Genomic DNA, 16,131 nt, shown 5'->3' with positions numbered 1-16,131 from the left:
CAATCATATATAATTTTTGGATACTTAATATATAACTATTACATCTTTATTTTGTACTATTTTAAAATTTGAAATATCTATTATATCAGTTATTATCAATCGTCCATGTTCATTCTTAATTATACTTTTAATCTCGTCTAAATTTAAAATTGTCGGGTTCAAAATTCCCATTTTTCCTATAGCTATTGTATTAATCATATTTTGTAATTCAGTTATTAGGAATTGATTTTTCCGTTTCATTAGAATTTTAATATTTGAGTTTTCATTAATGTTATTGATTGTTTCAGTTAATTGGTTAATAATTCCAAAAATTTTAGAATTTGTTGTGTATTGTTTATTATTATTGTCAATTAATTCGTTTAATTTATTATTTACTAACACTAGGTCGTCATGGTCTGGTGTTCCTGCTATCCACTTCCATAATGTACCTATTTCATTTATTCCTCTCCTATATCTTGTATCTTTAATTTGTAGTTGTTCTAATAAAGTTTCTATGAGTTCTATTTCTGGATCTGTGTCTAAATCATTAATATATGCCTTGTCTTGTTCATTATTTTGTTCAAAATTTTTATATCTGAGTTTTTTATTATAATAATTTGTGTCTGAACTTATAAGTTCTCTAAAGTATGTTAAATTAGTGATGTGAAAAATATTTCCGTAGTCATTATACAGGGCTACATCTCCGTCTTCTAATAATACGTAATCTTCTCTTGTGTAGTCCACAATGTCTGTCATTGTATTGGTAATTAATGTTAGAATAATTAGGGGTATCATCCTCTAAAAATATATGATTAAGATTTAATATTATCTTTATGTACTATTCTATTCCTGTAGTTAATTCTAACTTTATTCCCTAAGTCTTCTTTTACTACCTGTTTCTTGTATCTAGGATTTAGTTTATTTCTCTCTCCTGTAATCTTTTCATAAATTATTTCTCCGCATAAATATGTTTTATTAATTCTATTTTTATTGTGTCTTTCTAGCATCTTAGTTTGTGCTGATAAAAGTTTGTCTGGTAAAATATCATGAGAGACTTTATTATAAAGTACTTCAAATGGTTTCTCATTAGTTACCGAATGTATAGTTTTATTATATTGTTGGGCAGCTCTAAATATTGATTCTGAAAAGCTTATTAAATTATATTCTTGTTTAATACATCGTGAAATTTCAATTATTGTTGAATGTACCCTCTCAATTTGACCATTCGTGGTACTATGATTTGGGTTACAAAAAAATATTTCTATTTGAAGTCTCTGCATCAAGGACTTAAATTGTACCGTAGTGAATCCTGGTTCATTATCAATTGTTAACTTCTTTATATTAGGGAAGCTTTGTAATATTTCTAACACTTTATCTTCTAAATTAATCTTATCTTCGATTTGCTTAATAACCAAAAATTTGGAATAGCTATCTATACACGTAATGAATTTTAAAGATTGCGCATAGAATATATCCATGTGTATCTGTACTCCTTCCTCTGTAGGTATTGGGACCTCTCCAATTGGTATTTTTATAGGATGTCTATCATATTTGTTTTTATTACATATGTCACAATTCCTTTAATATTCTTTGAATTGTTTTCTCATTTCAGGCCAATAATATTTTTTGCAAATTTGATCCAAATTTTCTTGGTAACTTCTATGTGCTCGTGTATGCGTTTGTTCAATTATAATTCCTTGGTCTTCTCTGTTCGTTATGTCAATTGCAAAATTTTTCGTATATATGAATTTATTAGTAAATGTTTCTCTTATTTTCGCTTGTATTTCGTACAGATCCTCTATTGAGCAATGTATTGCCGTAACTATATTTGGTTTGATGTATTCCTTTAATATTGTGATTAAATTATCAACAGTATCGTATTCAATTAAATGTCTAATTTTCCCAAATTCTTGAATTTGCTCATGTATTGTAAATCTATTTTTACTTAGTAAAATTTGTTGTTTAAATTGGTTTAATGGTTTTTTTGTCTCGGGTATCTGAGTATGATCACTACTTTCAGCTGAATGTTGGGTTACTGTGGTTGACGATTCGTCGGATAAATTATTAAGAAATTGTCGTGATAGAGCATCTGCTACCACATTTGTTTTACCTGGTTTATATATAATTTTTGCTCCATATTCTCCAATTAAAGCATGCCATCTTTTCATTTTGGCATTTGGATTTCTAGGTGAGACTGCAAATGTTAGTGGTTGGTGATCAGCATGAATTTCCAAATCTGAAACTCCGTATAAATAATTTCTTAGATTTTTTAATGCCCATACGATAGCGTATAGCTCCTTTTCATTAGTCGCGTAATTTCTTTCTGTTGAATTTAATGTTTTAGATATAAATGTAATAGGTTTGCCCCCTTGGCTTAAGACTCCACCAATAGCTTCATTTGATGCGTCTGTCGTTAATATAAATGTTTCGTTAAAATTTGGTTGAATTAATTCGACTTGATCTACTAATATAGACTTCATTTTCTCAATTGCCAAAAGTCCTTCTTGTTCCAATCTAATTTTAATTTTTTTGGACATATGTTGTGAAACTCTTCCGTTTTCACCTGATAAATGTATTGTTAATGGTTTTGCTATTTTAGCATAATTTTTAATAAACTTCCTGTAATATCCAATCATTCCTAGGAAACTTCGTAACTGTCGTAAAGTTGTTGGAACCGGAAAATTTAAAATTGTTTCAACTTTTTTTGGATCTGTCTTTATAACATTCTTTGCAACAATATATCCCAAAAATTCTACTTCTTCTTGGTAGAATTTAGATTTTTGTAATGAAATTTTCATATTTGCGTTTTTTAGAACTTCTATTATTATACTTAAATGTTTTTTATGTTCCTCGAAGCTTTTTGAAAATACGATTATATCGTCAATATAAACGTGACAAAATTTTCCAATAAAGTCCCTTAAAACATTGTCCATCGCCCTTTGAAATATACTAGGCGCGTTTTTTAAACCAAATGGCATTCTTAAAAATTCGTATTTTCCGTTATTTACTGAAAATGCAGTTTTTTCAATATCGTGTTCTTTAATAAGGATCTGGTGAAAACCCGATTCCAGATCTATTGTGGAAAAATATTTCGAACTTCCTAAATTTGAAAGTATTATATTGCTATCCGGAATTGGATATTTATCCGATTTTGTTACTTCATTTAATTTTTTATAATCGATTACCATTCGCAATTTCGGCGTACCGTCTTCATTTACACCTTTTTTTGGTACAACCCAAATTGGTGAATTATATGCGCTCTTACTTGGCCTTATTATTTTATCTTCCATCATTTTTTTTACCTCTTCGTTTATGAAGGAATTAGCAGAAAGAGGATATGGGTATTGTTTACTCCATATAGGAGTTTCAACAATTGTCGTTATTTCCGCTTTTATATCCGTTCGAAACGGTAAATTCATATTTATTGAAGAATGTATTTTATATATTTCATTTCTAATTTCCTCTCTTAAATTTTCAATTTCATCTTCGTTTATGTCGGTATTTCCTTCGACTGGCGCTTTAGAGAACTTTTCCTCTAAAGTAATTTTGTTTACATAGTTTTCCTCTTCTATATTGCCGGTATTATCATCGGCTGGCGTTGTAGAACTTCTTTGTTCCACAATATATTTTTTATTTAATTTGCCGGTACTATCATCGGCTGGCGTTGTAGAACTTTTGCGTTCCACAATATATTTTTTATTTAATTTGCCGGTATTATCATCGGCTGACGTTGTAGAACTTCTTTGTTCCACAATATATTTTTTATTTAATTTGCCGGTATTATCATCGGCTGGCGTTGTAGAACTTCTTTGTTCCACAATATATTTTTTATTTAATTTGCCGGTATTATCATCGGCTGGCGTTGTAGAACTTTTTCGTTCCACAATATTTTTTACATAATTTTTACTTCTACTCTGCTGGTATAAATCTTCAGCTGGCGTTGTAGAGCTTTCCTGCTCCACAGTATTTATTTTTTTATATTTGCCGGTATTCCCGTCGGCTGGCGCTTTAGAAGTCTTTGCTTCCAAAGTAATTTCGTCCTCCTTTACGATCTTTAAATTATCCTTACTTTTCTGATGCTCATATTCGCATCCTAAGCTAAATATATCCTCCTCTTTTTCATTATTTATTATTAATTTCTTTTTTTCCAAGTTAATCACTGCATTAATGTCCTTCAAAAATTTGTATCCTATTAATAGGTCTGCTTCCAAATTTTCGATTTCGTAGAATATTTGTTTTTTACCGAATAATGTGATAATGTGATAATAGCGTATTATCGAAAATCCATTAATTGTTTTTACTCTCTTTTGTATATCCAATTTATTTTTATTTTTGTATATTCCTGATTTAATATAGCAACTAGTTGCTCCTGTATCTATTAATATTTTAAAGTTTTGACCAGTAACCCTGTCATCTAGAAATATATATGGCAGAGTTAATTTTGGCCTAAAAAATGATCCTCCTTAATATTATTAATGCGCTGTGTCTTAGTCGGTGGCTGCACATTCTGTTGTGTACTTCCATGTGGCCTTTTTTCCAAATTGTTTTGATTAAATGTTGTTGGCTTTTGCAACATACGGTTGCGTGTATGGATGCTTGAGTCGACATCCATTGGTGTAGGTCGTGGTTGGTTATTCTGGTATCCCATTCTTTGGTTATAATTCCTTTGCGGTTGGACTTGTGGGAACCGTAAATTATTATTAAAATTACCATTATTGAATCTGTTGTTAGAAGTATGTTGCCTGTTATTATTGTTGGGATTTGAATAGTTTTTTCCAAATTGTAATGCGAATGCTGCTCGCATATTGTTGGATTCTAATTCTTGTGCTTTTGCTAAAGCATTTGGTAAGTCGCTTGGCGATAGAGAAAATAGTATATTAGCTAAATTTCCGTTTAGTCCCGTTATAAATGTGCGTAAAGCATCCCGCCTATTTTTAGCATTGAATTCCTTAGTTACGGCGCTATCTGATCCGTAAGTCATTATGGTTTTATTTATTAGCAAGGTTAATTTCTCATTAACCTTATTATAATATTCAATTACAGAGTAATTGCCTTGACGCAGAATACTCATTTCTTGCTCGATTATATGAGCTGGTCGCTTATCGGCGTAAGCGAAATCTAATCGTGCTAATATAGCATCAAAATTTAGGACTGTTCCGTGGTTGGACAAGATGTCATTAGCATCGTGAGTGATTTTATTTCTTAATATAGTTAATGCAGCAAAATACCTACGGCTGCCTCTTATGTATAAGCTCATTGCGTTGTTAGCCGATTCCCTTCAGCTAACATATTTATTTTGCTTTCCCCCAAATTCTGGTAAAGATTTTATTACTTCTAGGGATTCGTCACAGCGAATCTCTGAATTTATTTCTTCAGGTTGGTAATCTGTTATTGTTGTAGACTTCGTTAAGTCTTCTATTTGCCTGCGCATTTCAGATATTTCTAATCTGAGTGATGCGTTCGTTGCCGCAATTAGTCTTGCGACTAAAGTCTCATTTTCGCTACTTAAAGGCATTTTTGATAAATTAATTTTTCTTTAAATATGGGCAATTTTAATCCTATCGACTTCTACAAATCTTTCAAGACTTCTAACTATTCTGTCTATTTTGTTATAGTCCAAGTCAGTTGTTTTATTTTTTTTATTTTTATTTTTTGATCCTTTCTAGGAAAGGAGACTCTTTTATTCTGGAGGGTCTGTAGTTCAGAATCGCAGAATTGAGTTTTATTATAAACCGGAGGGTCCCCCTTGCGGTGGTGAATCGCGGTTTTAAAAATATTTTATTATTTGGCTGGTCGAGCCTTCATTTAAAATGTTTAAGATTTAATTTTGTATTTTTTATTTTTGATCCTTTCTAGGAAAGGAGACTCTTTATTCTGGAGGGTCTGAAGTTCAGAATCGCAGAATTGAGTTTTTGTTATAAACCGGAGGGTCCCCCTTGCGGTGGTGAATCGCGGTTTTAAAAATATTTTATTATTTGGCTGGTCGAGCCTTCAATGATTCTTAATAGTTTAAACTTAATTGCTAAAATTGATTGTCTTATATATTAATGTACTAATATATTTGATAAATGTGGATAATAAAATCTTACTCCTTCTTCTCCTCGTCTTTTGTGGTGTGTTGTAATTTCCTTAGTCCTTGGTTTCCCTCGATGGCTACGCCGCTGCTTGACGTGCAATGCCTAATGATGTTTTTTTTGTTTTTTAAATATTTGTATTTTGTGATTTACATAAGTCATTCTTTACTTTTTTATTCACTGTTAATTTTTTTTAAATTTATTTTAAAAAAAATTTTGTTCTTATTTATTCTACGATTGTCACAACACAACAAGCAATGAAGTTTGTGCTCACTTTACTTCAAGTTTGGTTTGGCTTTTCTCCCTATTCTTGGGATACTTGTTTTTTCTTTTTAATTTTTAATGCGTTATTCACATATGTACTACCTCTCGCATGAGGTTTATGTACGTTTACCGGTTAGTGTTAACTTATCGCGACCGTTATGGTTCTAGGGATACATTTCTCTCCCTTTATACGACGAACACGTGCCTTAACGTTGGGCGCCAATTAACTTCCCTTGTGTGGGAAGTATTAAAAAAATATATTCCGTTCCGCTACGCGCGGTAGAAATTAAACACAAGTGTTGGTTTGAGTGACAATATATGGTGCGCTTTGATCATCAAGATGATCACTCAATACGCTTGCCGATTATACACTCTGATCTTTATTAGTAAAAGCACTTATATTTATATTCTTATAATTCTATGCTTATTACTAAAGATGCTTTGGCATTACATTAAGTGATGAAATGCCAGAGCATTGGATTTCCAATTATTCTCATTATCAAAACAAATAATGGAATATTGGATTTTGCTTACTTATCAAAACAAGTGATATATTGATTTCTTATTAATTAAAGTATTCTGCTGACCAAGCAGTAATACTGTGAGAAGATACAATTTGTTTACATTTATCGTTAAGTATCTGTGTGGCTGCTGCCGTTAACTTACATGCTATGGCATCACATGCCGAAAATACATACATTTATTTCTCTTCATTTTCTCTGTTGGGTATGTGGAGAACTGTTAAAAATGTTAACATTTCACAGCGTGAATTCGTAGCTGTGTGGTGAAATTCTGTGTCGCAATCTTACAAAATGTTCGCTGTCGAACCTGCACCTTCTCTATGTTTTATGTTCTCTGGTATTACTATGTTCCCACCAAAAATTAAAGTGATCAAATAATACTTAATCTAGATTATTTTCACTGCCGGGGATTTACAAAAGAGCTGCTTTTGACATTAAACATTGTCATCAAAAGAAAACATTGTTATGTCGTACATTGTTATAAAAGTCGTCTTGTTTTAAATATTTTCAATTTAATGGAAACGTATTATTTCCTCTAACAAAGTTAACTGCAACCAAATTTGCTGATTACCGATATTGTATGAATGAATGAAATCGGACGGTAACTCCGCTCATTCCCCATATAACGATACAGTTAAAATCTACTAAAAGCGTGATAAATCAAGTACTAAATATTTCTGAAATCCCATCGGGACCGATTTCGACAAACTTAGTACTTGGAATTCTTATATTTTTGTATCACATTGTGAAAATGAACGAAATCGGACAACAACCACACTTAATTCGCACACAGCACAATTTTAAATTTCACTTGATTCGTTCAGTTTCTAGTACACAAATCAAGAAGCAATTAATATAAATTAATATATTGGTCAATCTATGAAGGTTCTTAAAGAAATGCAGATAATCGCTATTTCTGGTAATTACATGTTTTAATACCGAAACATGGTAAAAAAAATATTCCTTTATATAACAACATTTATAAGCTATTTATACATCGGTCAGTATGTAAAATCTTAACAAAATTAAAATATATTATAATATTAGATATGCTTTAGTTTAATGCTGAAAATATAGTTACGGCATAAAATGGTTGATGTTTCCCTCAAATACCCTATAGTGCGTTTGATATTATTAATATACAATATTTAATTTGCACTAAAACAAAAACAAAAGAACATTGATTTTATGGGTATGGTGGTTATAATATACTTTTATTTTGATTATACTTTCATAGGATTCCCGAGTAATTTATGGAGCGCAAATAATTACTTACAGATGAAATTGGAATCCATTAATGATGTTAACATTGAAAACGTTTTATTTGCGAAAAACGAAATGTCTTGCAAAATTATTCCCAAACAAAGAATTTTGTTTGATAATAGTTGTCAAACCCCGGAAACTGACTTCGTTACATATTCTTTTCAAGACGCGAAAGTTTTTAAAAAATCGCTGGAGTCTTACTCTGGATTGCATTCAGATAATAAATACCGAAACTATCAGTGCAATAATTCATTATTCGAAGAAAATTACTTCCTTAACAAATACGAAAGTAAGTATGACTAAAACACAGAAATTTGTTTTTATATTTACTTGTAGTATTAACTATGGATATGTTCTTGTAGGTAATGATTGAGTTTATAGCCAAGAAACGTTGATAGTTACAGAAAGTAAAGTAAAACAAGTAACAAAGGGCTAAGTTCGGATGCAACCGAATACGTATATAAAATTTAAAATTTGTAATATTTTACTTCTTCCTTAATTTGTATTGATATTGATTTTGTAATTGAATTGGTAAGAGCATTGTAAGACAATGGTCCGCGAACGGGTTTTAGCATTGACTGTGGACGGACTTGGGAAACTTGGAAAGATTGGGATTAGTAGCTAGTGGATGGAAAACCGTACTGCATCACAGATTGCTGGAACACTTCGGCCTGAATGCAAGCGACGATGAGGCCGATGACGCCGGTAGTAGACGTAGCGTGAGTACACCGATTGTAGAGCGATCGATGTTTACACTTCGTGATGTGGAAGATTCCATGACTCCATTTAGTGGTTCAGAACAGCCTAATTTTGAACAATGGCTACAAGACTTCGAAGATAATGCGGAAGCTGTACAGTGGAATGAACTACAGAAATATATCTATGCCAAGCAATTACTGAAGGGAGCTGCAAAGATGTTCGTACGTGGTCAAGTTGGTATTTGTAGTTGGAGTTCGTTGAAATCAGCATTGAAGAGCGAGTTTGGTACCACCGTATCAGCAATTGATGTACATTGTACATTGAGGAACCGACGTAAACGACAGAACGAAGATATGCCTGAATACCTATATTGTCTGATGGAAATCGGGAAACCTATAAACTTAGATGACCACAGCCTTATAGAGTATTTCGTCGATGGTATTCCGGATTCTAAAGTAAACAAATCCTATTTATACCAAGCAAGGTCTATCGGTGATCTCAAGGAGCAGATCAAAATTTACGAACGAATCAACGCTGGAAAGCCTCCATTCCAATTTGCAAATCCGTTCAAATCATCGTCGTCAAACAGAGTAACATCGAATTTCAATCCCGGAGATAGGAAGTGTTTTAGATGCGGAGAAAGTTCACACATGGCTAGAGCAGAGAACATAAAACATAGAGAAGGTTCAAATCGAATTCTGTGTGATGGTTCGATTGCGCGGCAACAGAGCTTATAGGATTGTGACACGGAATTTCACCATTCTCGCTGCTATTTAGCAGAAATGAGCATGTCTCTGGCAGAAATATATGTAAAACGACAGAAAATGAATAAAGAGAATTGCTTTGTAGAAAAATATACAAAGTCACACAGAGATTGTATAAAAGCATTCTTTGAGTCACATATGCATGATATCATATGAACCATTTTTTTCAGAAAAATTATAAAAATTTTAATTTTTTTACAAAATCGTAATAAATTAGTTAAAAAATAATTTAATTATATTATTATTATATTTCAAAAAAGTTATATTTAATTCGTGTATTACAAAGTGAAGATGTATCAAATGAACTTCATTTCTTCAAAGAAAATTGATGATCTTCATGAAATATGCATATTCGCATTATTTCGTTATCATTTCAATTCTGAGGTGAACCAGAGAACATAAAACATAGAGAAGGTGCAGGTTCGACAGCGAACATTTTGTAAGATTGCGACACAGAATTTCACCACACAGCTACGAATTCTCGCTGTGAAATGTTAACATTTTTAACAGTTCTCCACATACTCAACAGAGAAAATGAAGAGAAATAAATGTATGTATTTTCGGCATGTGATGCCATAGCATGTATGCCCAAGAAGAGAATATGAAGAAACTCCCAATGAGGAATTTCGTTTCGCTTGTTTATATTTTGTTTCATTTTTGACAGCGAAAAATGTGTACAAAAAATATTATGTTCTCTGTCTCACATACCCAAGAATATGAAGACATAAACATATGCATGCATGCTCCTTATGATCTCCCAACAACAGCATTGTGATATTTACATGCTTCAATTTTTCAACTTGGAAATCGCAATGTATGCAAATATGTATGTATGTATGCTTTTGCGTTTTGCCGTCGGCAATTGAATACTGACATGTAAACATAATTATAATATGAGTATAATTTTGTATGAATGCCTGCATAGTAATATTTATAGTCAATTTGGACTTGCATATTTAATAATTTTCTTTGATTGTTACATAATATACTATACTAATAAATATTTTTGTATTATATTTCCCACTAATAGAAATTAAATTTATCACAACAATATACATATATGTACATACATCATATTATCTTATGTCTCTGCACATGCTCATATCATAATCTTATTATCTGCTCATATACATAAATGTATGTATACGCATGTGCGCGTTCAGAAATTCAAACAATGATTTTATCACTTATCAATGTATTTCATGTGCGCGCATTGATCTGCATGTTCATACATTCATATGCACTCATATGTACATATATTTGTATACACTTCCGAACATATACGTAATGCACAAGCATACAAACATATGCATACACATGTGAATATGTCACCAACAAAAAATTGAAGCATTGTTCTAGAAAAACAACAATTGTCTAAATAGAAGAAGCATCACAAGTCAATATGGCAGCCGAATTGGCGAAGCCCAAATGTAGTAAATTTTACAACAAAAACGATTTCATTCATAAACGCAGGCGCATATGCCACAAGCGACCTCGCTTCATTCATATAAACAGACGCCGTAACATCTCCCCGAGCGTGCCTTTGCCGACAAGCGTCTTTTCGCGACGATGGCAAAAGCTAAAAATCATAAATTGAACATCTTCTGGTGTTTGTTCAAAGAAAGAAGTGAGAAAAGTGGCAACACAGGAGTTGTCGATTTATAATATTTGTCTAAAATATTTTTCCGTGACTCGCAAAAATCTGCGTCGATATGTATGCAAGCTCATACATATGCATACATATTTACGCTAGTTTGTTGGCGAAGCTGTTACAGCGGCAAGGGAAGCGGTAACAATCGGCAATCGTTTGTTAGTTTCTTTCGCGTCTCGTCGCGTCAGTGCTTCGACAGATTGATGTGCTGAACATATAGAACACTACAGACTGCAAGCGCCATCTAAATCTGATATTGAAATACACACATTCTTATGGACACAGTTATTTAGACAGCTGCACAACTACATAACTGTGTCCATATGAACGTGTATATTTTAATATTTGACAGATGTCGCTTGCAGTCTGCCCCACTCAATGTGTTCAGCATTTGACTCTTTGACAAAACGCCTGTTTCGGCCATTGATTGACCGTGAAAACGAAGATGCGTGCGACACTTGTTATTATGAATGTATGTACATATGTAGGTATGTGGCTCGTATTTGTGTTCGTAAACATACAGACAAATGTGCCAAAGAAATAATATACTTATGTATGTATATGCCATAGAAATTCTATTGGTACAAATATGGAAATGATAACGAAATATAGCGAATATGCATATTTCATGAAGGTCATTAATTTTTTTGAAGAAATTAAAGGAATGAAATGAAGTGTTTATATGAGCATTTTAGTTCATTTTATAATAGACGAAATTAATATAATTTTTGAAATAGTAAATTATTTAAAATTATTTTTTATTTAATTTTATCACATAAAATTTTTACCATTTTTCGGAAATATAAATATCAATATAAAATAATCACGCATATGTATGTGACAATTATTCATATAATACAATATACATAAGCATGCTTATGTGAAAATCACGCATAAGTGACAATGGTTCACATAATACAATATAAGCATGCATATGTCACTCAGAGAATGCTTTTTCACATTCTTTGTGTGACTTTGTATATTTTGTATATTCTTCTACAAAGCAATTCTCTTCATTTATTCTCAGTCGTTTTACATATATTTCTGTCATTGAACGTGCTCATTTCTGCTAAATAGCAGCGAGAATGGTGGATTCCCTTCACGAATCTTATAAGCTCTGTTAGCCGTCCAATCGAACATCATTCAGAATTCGATTTGCACCTTCTCTATACTTTACATTCTCTGCTAAAACTTTCGTCAAAGTCAACAAGCCAGAAAGGGGTGCGAAAAGGAGTATGAATACAATGAGGAAGATAAGCAGGAATAGCAATTTATTATTCAAAGATTTGATTTTTACGGCACCTAATAGGATGCCCCAAACGATGTCTGCGTTAATTGATACTGGTTCCGATTTGTGTCTAATTCGGAATGATGCTACGGTTTGATGTTGAATTAACCCTCTCATGCCCGATGTTGCATATATGCAACATTTACATATATGCTTCTAAGTCCCGTTATATCAGTTTTTTTGACGCGTGGTTTTTTGTATTATGTAGTCTGGTTTATTGTGTAAGCTTACAGTGAATTGTTCTATCGTAAGCTATGCAAGGGTTCATTCAGTAGGCGTTTTTCGTGGAGTGAAACTGTCAAGATCGCGAATTGTCAAGATCGCGAAAAAAGGGGTTTACGCGAAAAGTGCTTAAAAAGATTAAAATAGCTGTTTTACTGTTAAACCAAGGGAAGAACATGAATAAATAAACATAATATAGTTATTGAAAATAAAAATAAATCATTGGAAAAGTATTAAGTTTGTTTAAAATAATTTTGTAAAAGTGCTGTTGTCTATAGGCGACATCCTGTAATTAACGAACCAGGACATTCAGGACTTTCAAATTTTAATCACTTCATACTTGAGTTAGGAGTAACACATATCTGTCCTAAAAAATGTTTTAGCTTCGCCCACTTTAATTCGGGCATGAAAGGGTTAAGTAACGAAAAGAAGTATTTAGCTGGCATTGGCAACAGCGAATTGGTAACCATGGGCAGTTTTACGATATCGATGGTTATAGACAATATACCTTTGGAAGTTAAGTTTCATGTTGTAAATGAGCGTGATTTAAGTTATTATGTCGGATAGGGAATGATATCCTGAAGCTAGTAGATTTGATAGTGACGGAGGAAGACGTTAAATTTTGCAAGAAAGGGTCGAAGCAGATAAAGGGAGTGCAGCAGAAGACCGGCAGAAGTGTTTGTACCGAAGAACTTTCATCTGAGGCGTGTGGAGAAGAAGTTGGTGCCAAGGGGCACGTGGACGTAGCTAATGAACCGCGTGGGCGCTGTGAGGTGTCGAAGGGTGTTTAAAAGGAACACGTGATGTGCGATAGAAAGCACGACATACCCGAGAATGGTGATACTGGAGAGTACGTGAGGGCAGTCAGAGAACTGCGTGGACACAGCAAGGTGTCGGATGGTGCCATCAAGAGGTACGGAGGAGAATCAGAGTCAGAGAAGCACGTGGAAGAAGATAGTGGACTTCGCAAACATGGAAGAGGGTCGAGTGGAACAATGGAAAAGTACAGCGTAAGCGTAAAGGAGCGCTTAGTTGCAGAGTCAACAACTAATAAGCGAGCCCAAGGAGCTGATAGTATGAAGCGTGGCGAGGCATCAACGTCATTATACGGAAGTGCCGATGTATGCGCTGTGAAGAGGAACAGTATGGAACAAGATGAGAATCGGATTAATGAATTGATTGGCGAGTATGGAGACATTTTTTTGGCTTTTGATATGAGTGTAGCATCACATATCGATCTGCAGCATCTCAGTCACACACATGCGGTGATGATAGATAAGTTTATAACCGAGTATCGACCAGCGAAGAACGTGAAGTCGCCTGTCGAGATGAAAATTGTAATGAAAGACGAAGAGCCGGTATACGAGAGGCCGAGGCGAGTATCATACGTAGATAAGATTTGGGTCGATGAGCAAGTTGGACGATGGTTGGAAGAAGGGGTCATTAAACCCAGCACATCGGAATATGCATCACCAATTGTTCTGGTACCTAAAAAGAACGGTGAAAAGAGGATATGCTGTGATTATAGGAGATTGAATGCGAAAATACTAAGGGATAATTTCCCGATGGCATTGATGGATGAAGTAGTCGAGTGTTTGCAAGGTGCCCAGATATATACGACACTTGATTTGGTAAATGGATTTTTTCACTTGCCCGTAAGCGCCGAATCCACAAAATATACGTCATTTGTTACGGGTACCGGACAGTATGAGTGTTTGTATGTACCATTTGGAATTTGTAATTCACCAGTAGTGTTTGTGAGATTCATTCTAGCCGTATTCAGAGATTTGATAAAAGATGGGATCGTAATTCCTTCCAAAGATGAATTGGAGGGCATCAAGAACTTGGAAGTTGTGCTGAAGACAGCTGCAGCTAGTGGATTGCGAATCAATTAGAGCAAGTGTCAGTTTCTGGTGAGGAAAGTTGAGTTCCTGGGTTATATTATCAAGAATAGTTGCATAAAACCATCCGAGGCGAAGACGAACACCATCAAACAGTTCCCGCTGCCACGTGATAAAAAAGCTATGCAACGATTCCTTGGACTAACCTCGTACTTTAGGCGATTCATCGAAGGTTACGCAACGATTGCGAGACCATTGTCAGAAATGTTGAAACAAGATGAACGATATGAACTAGGTGATGAGCAACTAACAGCATTTCAGCAACTAAAAGCGGCACTAATCAATGCGCCAGTTTTAACGTTATACGATCCGCGAGCAGTAACAGAGGTGCATACAGACGCATCGAAATCCGGATATGGGGCAGTACTATTGCAGAGGAATAGAGATGATCAGAACTTTCATCCAGTCCAGTATATGAGTCGGAAGACGAAACCGTGTGAGGAGTTATACCATTCGTACGAACACGAAGTCTTAGCCATCATCGAAGCACTTAAGAAATGGCGTGTATATCTGACAGGTATTAAATTCCGAATAGTAACCGATTGTAATCGCCATGACGATGAAGAAACGAGACGTACCCTTAAACGTTTCGCGCTGGGAAATGTATTTACAGGATTTTGATTACGAAATAGAGCATCGAAGTGGCACTAAAATGAGGCACGTAGACGCGTTGAGCAGAGTTTCCTGTCTACTCATGGAAGATTCATTGCTGCACTGGTTAAAGCAAGCTCAAGAAGAGGTCATTTGGGTTAGAGCTATACGGAAGATTTTAGAAAAAGACGAATACGAGGATTACTATATGGAATACGGCATATTACACAAGGACCCCATTAAAGAGTTGATAGTAGTACCTTCACTCATGGAGGAGGAAGTGATAAGGATTGCACATAAACAAGGTCACTTCTCCAGTAAGAAAACCCAAGACATAGTGGAGAAAACATATCATATTCCACAATTGAAAGCAAAAACATCTCGCGTAGTAGAAAGCTGTATCGAATGTTTGGTAAACGAAAATAAAGTAGGGAAAAAGGAAGGCTGGCTGAATCCAATTAACAAGGAGGACTGTCCTTTAGGTACATACCACGTCGACCACGTTGGACCTATGGAAATGTCTAAGAAATCTTATAATTATTTGCTTGTGGTTGTCGACGCATTTTCCAAATTTGTTTGGCTTTATCCAACAAAAAACACGGGAGCAGAGGCAGTAGTTGACAGACTTAGGAAGCAGTCGTCGGTATTTGGAAATCCAAAGCGCATAATCAGCGACAGAGGCTCCGCATTTACGTCAACTCTTTTCAAAGAGTACTGTGTGAAAGAAGGTATTCAGCATCTAACAATTGCCACGGGTGTTCCAAGGGGAAACGGACAGGTTGAGCGAATACACAAAATCGTGATACCTATGATATCGAAATTATGCCACGAAAGTCCTGGTGAGTGGTACAAACATGTAGAGCGCGTACAACAGACTATAAACCAGAGTTCGCAAATACTCATCACTGAGGAGT

The 16,131-nt window shown here is 34.1% G+C and overlaps 2 protein-coding genes across 12 annotated transcripts in view; one reads left to right on the top strand and one right to left on the bottom strand.

Annotated features, from left to right (window-relative positions):
• The window catches only part of LOC105233578 (FERM domain-containing protein 5), a 753,696-nt gene that overhangs the window by 216,774 nt on the left and 520,791 nt on the right, over window positions 1–16,131 (bottom strand). The window lies entirely within an intron of this gene.
• LOC109579258 (uncharacterized) overlaps window positions 1–16,131 on the top strand; it is a 464,513-nt gene that overhangs the window by 423,334 nt on the left and 25,048 nt on the right. Inside the window, exon 3 of the mRNA XM_049462373.1 lies at window positions 8,076–8,390. Coding sequence (XP_049318330.1) covers window positions 8,076–8,390 — 315 coding nt within the window. The remainder of the gene's footprint in view (window positions 1–8,075; window positions 8,391–16,131) is intronic.

This window comes from Bactrocera dorsalis, chromosome 1, assembly GCF_023373825.1.
Source record: "Bactrocera dorsalis isolate Fly_Bdor chromosome 1, ASM2337382v1, whole genome shotgun sequence".
NCBI lineage: Eukaryota > Metazoa > Arthropoda > Insecta > Diptera > Tephritidae > Bactrocera > Bactrocera dorsalis.
The sequence above is the reverse complement of the archived record's forward strand: the minus strand, read 5'-3'. Positions and strand labels throughout refer to the sequence as shown.